The sequence below is a fragment of the Delphinus delphis genome, chromosome 12 (genome assembly GCF_949987515.2).
Source record: "Delphinus delphis chromosome 12, mDelDel1.2, whole genome shotgun sequence".
NCBI lineage: Eukaryota > Metazoa > Chordata > Mammalia > Artiodactyla > Delphinidae > Delphinus > Delphinus delphis.
Genome location: NC_082694.2, coordinates 32,146,001 through 32,153,277, shown reverse-complemented (window position 1 = coordinate 32,153,277; position 7,277 = coordinate 32,146,001). Strand labels below are relative to the sequence as shown.

At 40.0% G+C, this 7,277-nt stretch overlaps 1 protein-coding gene across 1 annotated transcript; it reads right to left on the bottom strand.

The window, feature by feature from the left end:
- Positions 1-235: 235 nt before the first annotated feature.
- GKN2 (gastrokine 2) lies at positions 236-7,022 on the bottom strand. Its single transcript, XM_060027564.1, has 6 exons — positions 7,011-7,022; positions 4,730-4,783; positions 4,153-4,290; positions 2,225-2,335; positions 1,426-1,582; positions 236-318 (listed from the first exon to the last, which is right to left on the bottom strand). Exons 1-6 carry the CDS (start codon positions 7,020-7,022, stop codon positions 236-238), a joined length of 555 nt encoding a protein of 184 aa, XP_059883547.1.
- Positions 7,023-7,277: the final 255 nt, after the last annotated feature.

Genomic DNA, 7,277 nt, shown 5'->3' with positions numbered 1-7,277 from the left:
TATGTACTTTACTTGAAATCCTGGCAATTTCTTTCCTTCTATATATTGACATAAACATTGTTTGGCTTCCCTTTGCTACTTACAAGAAAAGAAAACACCCAGATATCTATAAATATCGTACTTATGTTTTACTACTGAATCTCAAAATTTGTTGGGACGTTGACAAAGAATTTAATTTGGCCGTTGAGTGGAAACGTGTATTTCTCTGAAAAGATGAAACCAGTGGGCTGATGCCTTAAATGTGAAGGTCTGCGCAGATGGAAATTCCCAAGATGCCCAGGAGCCCAGCCTTTGCACAGCCTTCAGCACAAGTATCATCTGAAAAGGGGAGAAAATTTTAAAGAAAGAGAATTAAGAAATTACTAGAATTCAGCAAACCAATGCCCTTTTGTAAATGTCTTGACTAGGGGGTGTACATGTAATTTCATGTTCCCCAAGATTTTAGCTATACTTGTATTGCAAAGAATAATAATATATTAGCTTAAATATACTGACAATTCCCAGAAGTGCTCTCTGGCTCAACTCGATTAATGCTATGACATTCTGCATTAATGGCATGCCTGCATGCCTTTACTTATAAGTACTAATGACCTTATGAAAAGTAAAAATATCTTAATTTTTTCTGGGCAATAGATAGGTAATAAATGCTAATTCTTTTCTTCTTTACCTTCCACTACTCTGGGGAATTTCTCTTGTTACCTTTGTCATCTGTGATCCAGCTTTTCTTTCACTCTGTCACTCTGCCATACTTAGCAATTTTGTGTAAAAATACCAGTAATGACTGCAGTGACGTATGTTACCTGCATGAATCAGTTTTTATTCCCTGTCAGTCCACTTTGCCTGCTCTTCCTTGGACCAATTTTATCTTAGATCCTGAGACTATTTTTAAACGTTTTTGAGAAATAATTGACAAGTATATCTGTATATATGTAAAGTGTACAACATGATAATTTGATATACATGTACATTGTAAAAGCTCAAGATAGCACATCCAACACCTTGTGTAGTTAACATATGTAACTTGTGTGTGTGTGTGTGTGTGTGTGTGGTAAGAATGCTTAATATTTACTCTCAGCAACTTTCAAGTATGCAATATCATATTATTAACCAGAGTTACCATGCTGTACTTTAGAGAATCCAATAGCTTTTCATTTGTCCTCATGAATCTTTTTTATTCCATCTTCTGTCTTAAGTCACTAACTTCTCCATCAGACTATGTGTTCCTTGGAGGCAGAGTTGTTTCATTTCTGTCTCTCCCTAACATTTAGCACTATTTCCACACATGGTAGATATTTAATTCCCAAAGTAAACCAAACTGAGTCATGTTTCATGTTTATTTGTATTTCACACAGCACCTGGAAGAGTGGCTGACATATTGGAGCTGTCAGAAAATATCTGGTGAAGGAATGATTTATTGGTACTCACATGTCTTTTCAGCCACTTCCCCTTTGTACAAGGGGATATGTTCGCAGAGCTGCCTGATGGGTGATCCAAACAGGAACCAATCCACATCTGTGATCAGAGACTGCAGTGGGTTATACTTGACCCAGATGTATTTGTCGGAGAACATGTTGTTCAAAGCCTAGATCAGTAAGAGTGGAATAGGATGAAATAAATTGACATAATCCGGTGTAACTTATTCTAAATTGTGACTTTTTCTCTTTTGAATTATTAAACAGGAGGTGGTCAGGAATCTCAAGATATCATCTCTTTTTGACCACTTGGTCTGTAGAGAAACCTCATTATTACCAATGTTATTTTGCAGCTGGTGACAATGAAACCCAGAGAGGGTGAATCCTGTGCCCGATGAAAAGACACAAAAGGAGAAATAAATCTCAGATTCCTAGCCTCACACGGTGTTTGTTTATTCTCACTATGCTGTATTTCTTTGCACCATTGTGTCATTGGATATCATCACTCATTTTTTCTGCCCATCACTATTTCTTAAAGCCTTGCTCTGAGAAGAGAATGTTTAGTCCTTTCTACAAAGACACTGGAATTTATTGTAAGTTTTTGTATTGGGGGCTGTAGGGTGGAGCTCAAGCTAAGAGATTTATTCCTGCTCTAAAATCAATAAATGTGAAGATGCTTTAAAGTGGAGGGTACCATAGCCACAATAAGGTATGATATTATGATCTTCTCCCCTTACCCTCTTCATTTCTCTATGGGCACCAGTATTCCCTGGCTCAAGAACAGGGAATACTAAGGGTTACCCCAGACTTACCTGCCCCTCAAAGATGTACCGTTGGAGTTGGTCCAGAGCAGGGATGGCCTTATGGTTCATCTTCAAGATGTAGCAGGCTCTTCGGGAGAGCACCCTGGAGGCGATGTAGCCCTGAAGCAGCAAGAGCGCAGTTACTGCCCCTCCCAGTTCCCTGGGTTCTGAGCTTGGTGAGGATGGGCCTTGCAGAAAGCCTTGAGCATGCGTAGTGATATTTTCAGGCTGCAGTCAGTTCTATCCATTCGACTTCTTTTACATAGTCGTTTTACTTTTTCACTTGTCATTTCTATCTCTGAATTTGTGTAAACCCACGATGTGTGCCCCACTTTTCATGTTTTGGGTCTACAGTTTGGGGTTTGAAAGCTTGAGAAGAAGCCGCTCTCTGTCTCTTTCTATTGATTTTGTTCTGCCTCTTCCTCAATTTGGAGTAAATACGGTATTCTTTAGAACTGTGCTTTCCAATATGTTAGCTACCAGTCACACGTGGCCATATAAATTTAAATTCAAATTAAATAAAATTTAAAATGTATTTCCTCCATCACACATTTCAAGTGCTGAGTAGCCGCAAGTGGCTAGTAGCTTCCCTATTGGAAAATGCAGATATAGAGCCTTTCTACCATTGCAGAAAGTTCTACTGGACAGTGATGCTTTAGAAGCTCTCCTCAACATACCCACACCCTGCACACCCACCACACATACATTTTCATTGATTCTCCCCTCCCCTCCTTTACCATCTTCTATCTTTTCTCCACCTAAGACTGGATTAGGATGGGTTGGAGGAAGTTGGGATCGGAAGAACAATGGAGGGTGAGGTCCTTGGAGCCAAAAGGAACCTTCTGGAATCTTCATACAGAGTGGAATTTTCTGTACATAGTTCCAAATAATTATACACCCTATAAGAGTGCAAATATTACAAATCTTTCTAGTTCCTATTTTTCAGTTCTCACAAATTTCCAGTCCTTAAAATCCAAAAATTGACTAAGGCTGAACCTGATGATAGTGGAAGAGGTTTTAACCAAATTCTCACCTATCCTCACGCTATTTTTTTGAAAGATACTTTTGTGATTTCCCTGTCATCTGCTTAAAAAGAATTTCAGCACAACTTCCTTGTAAAGCATATCTTTCAAAGACTCTATGCTTTCAGATGTGTCGTGGAACTCCCACTACCAGTGGGGCAGAGGGAGTGAGGAGGTTTCTATAAGAAAAGGAGAAGAAAGTCACGTTCGAATGTCCAGTGCAACGGACTCCAGACTACTTATATCCACAGTGCATAGCTCTCTCCATAGGTGAAAGCGGGCTCATCACCCAGGTGGAACAAATGGAAAACAAACAAAAGAATAAATGAATCAAGGACAGAATAAGTTTCCTGAGATTTATTGTTAATACCAGTAACTGAAACTTGGAAATAGTTTAATGTTTTTAGTTTAGATATTTTCATTCTTCCAGAAGCAGTATGATTTACTGCATATACATAGTCAACTGTGTAAAGTTGTTCTGGATTTCTGCTACTTTGTGACTGTTTGCTGCATTATTGTTCTTTGTCTGTATAATTTTTTGTATTAGAAGCCCTACTTCATTCATTCAGTCATTTGACGAATATTTTTGAGAGCCTGTGTGCCAGGCCTGGCCTTGGGTTTTAGTCACTCTTCCAGGCACTTTCTGAGCCTGTAGTTAGCCAATATGATTGTGCTTTCCACCTGAAAAGGTCAAGCGAATTTGTATGCTTCCTGTCTCATCACATTTTTTAATTAGAAATGGTTTTGTTTGATTGGTTTTTAATCAATTGCTTGATTATTTAAGGGGAAAAGCAGAAGGAAGGATATTGTGAAAGAATTGCAAGGATAGATCCTGGAATTCAAATGCACAATAAATGGCTGCCCCTCCACGCTTTAGAAGTGCATTCTTGAAGAATATAAAATATTGCTGCTTACATGTTTATAGTCAAAAATCGTGGTAGAGGAGCATGATTCTGCATGGATGTTAATCACGGCGGTATTTTTTTCATTGTCAATTGTCATTGTCTCCTGAATAGGGCCATCATTGTCAGTTGGGCTGATGATGTTATAAACCTAGATTGACAAAAGACATAATGGTTTTTTCATAAACTATGTGCATTGGAAAGGCAGCCCTCCCTGCAAAGTAAAGCCTTCTATTGCTTCAAACAAGAGATTGAACCTTGAAACATCTCCACTGGCATCCCAGACCAAAAGCCCATGCTAAAATTAGAATGCAAAGGTCTTCCTCATAGTTCACTGCATTATATATGGGCAAAGCAATGGCATTACCTGAGAAATGAAATTAACCACATTTTAAAGCAATGGGGTATGTTTTTTAAGGTATTGTGATTGGAAAGAAATAATCAACCTCATTGTTTCTGTTATTGGTTATTTCTGGAATTTCATCCCACATAGGACATGTGGACTCTCTACTGTCCTTCACATTATCTCATATCTTCTTTTTCCTCTCCCAATATCTCTAAGATATAAAGTCTATAGTGAACCAACTCACCTCATATCCATGAGATTGTGTCCCAAAGATGGCCAGTGCCACCAGAAATATCACCTGAAAAACCGACCAGTCACATCTATTCACAATAGGGCTGTCACTTAGGGTGGGAACATGAGGTGACATTGGACAAGACAAGCACAAATATCACAGAAAACATATGCTTAAGACACTGGTGGGAGGTCATGGATGGTCAACAGTCCACTTCCAAAATGTGAAACACACATTCATTCATTTGACAGGCATTTGTTGGGTTCATGCTATTTTTCAGACACAGGTTCTACCTTTGTTACCAAATTCCCAACCCTTCCTAACAACACAACCTTCTAGAAATCATAGTTCTTATGCCAGAAAAAAAAAAAAAAAAAAAAAACTTGGGGGAGGTGAGCAGTGAGGAAGGATTCATTTTACTAAGGGGAGGACCCTAGTGGTATTCACACTGGCTTTAGTATACAGGAGTCAAGTTTTGTTTTTTTGGTTAAAAAAATTACCTAGTTCCTTGAGATTGAGAGAGTAAGACAGATTTAAGTGGATTCATGGGTGATAGAGATACAATCGATTCCTAAAGGCAAACTATGAAAATCCGATGCTTGGAGGCATGACTAACTTTTGAGGCTGACATCAAGGAAAACCTCCACAGTCTCCTTAGTGATACCATCAGACAAGTGTTAGGCCAGCAGACCGTGAGACTGACATGGAGGCACTGCTGACATTTTGTTGCAGTTATATGAGAGACTCATCCAACATGCTGATCCCAGTTTTGTGTTCTCTCTTCTGAACATCACAGTGTACTGCATGGCCATGGAAATTGCTGATGAAGGAGAAGGCAGATATTTTTAGGACCTGTCAGTGGGATTTTCCTCCTTCCTTTTGCATCTCACCAATAACATTTTTCTGCTGGTGACTGTGAGTAGAATGTCTAACATGGACCTATATGCAGCTGTCCAACCTGCCTACTTGCATAGGGACAACCTGGACTCCTGGACAACCTCTGACACTCCTATGTATTCTGTTTAATGGATCTAATACAGAGGTCTGAATAGGTGGGTGAAGGGCTAGCCACCTTAGTGGTATGATTAGAGAGAGCTCAGGAAGTGTCCCCTGCCCCCAAGTAACCCCTCACCCAACACCATGATTAATATACCACTGTTCCAGGTTTGTGTTTTAGGGTTAGGTATCCTCTAAAAAAATCAAGATACCTTGGGAGAGGCGACTCTTTAAGCTGACAGTCTTAAACACCTTACGGGGAGGTATTATTTTGCTTTCTCCTTCAATAGCTCAATGAGAATAAGGGATAGAGACTGGGGGAAGGAGTTCCATTCTGGATCAGAACATAGTCAACTAACCATCCATGGAGTACCGCAATGTGGAGCTATGGGAGAATGGGATCAGGGCTGGGATCAACTGGAGTGGTCATGGCAGGATTACTTTGCCATGATTGCTTGGTAAGTGGAGCCTAAGATGGAGAAATTTCAAGACTAAATCCCACATTTACTGGCCTGGGGAAATCACATTCCTCTGTGCCTCAGTCTCCTCACCTATAGAATGGGGCAATACTACACAGCTCATAGAATTGCTTAAGTGAATGGATGAAATGATTCATGCAAATGTTTAGCATAGGGCCTAGTACACACTTGGGAAATGACGGCTGCCATTATTATTATTATTATTATTATGGATATTATTATTTTAAAATCACCACTTCTCCTTTTGTGTGTGTGTGTGTGTGTGTATGTGTGTGTGTGTGTGTGTTACGCGGGCCTCTCACTCTTGTGGCCTCTCCCGTTGCGGAGCACAGGCTCCGGACGCGCAGGCTCAGCGGCCATGGCTCACGGGCCTAGCCGCTCCGTGGCATGTGGGATCTTCCCAGACCGGGACACGAACCCGTGTCCCCTGCATCGGCAGGCGGACTCTCAACCACTGCGCCACCAGCGAAGCCCACTACTTCTCCTTTAGATAGTAAATACAGTTGTCCTAAAATGCCTACATTCCCTCCAAAGTTCATAATAAGGAATTATTACCAAAATTAAAATTCCCTAGATATTTCCAATTTTTTTCTTTGTAATTTTTTAGTAAACATCTCAAGAAACAGATAATGGACAAATAAATATGGACAAATTAATATTCAACATTATTCCTGCCAAAGACAGCATTAATTCAATCACAGAAGTTTAGAAGCATGCAGTGTTTGTCTGAGACCCCTGAAAGCCAAGGCATATTAGATATGAGCATTCTCTGCAAGCAGCCACCATAAGGGTGTAAAGAAACATAAACAAATACTCACAAGGATTTTCATTTTGCCTGAAAGGCAGAAGCTGCTGGAGCAAATGAGGCTGCCCATGCAACTTCTCCCCTTTATACTGGCTTTAAGGTGTGGAAATCTCTTTCCAGAATGATCACTTTGGAAAGAGCCATGTCCACATCATTAACACACCCCAGCAAACTCCTTTATCGGGATTGAGACCCAACCACATAACCTGATATCAGCAAAGTTCATTATTCACTAGTAAAAATTTGCCACTTGGTTACTCTGTAAATATTCCCTCTTATC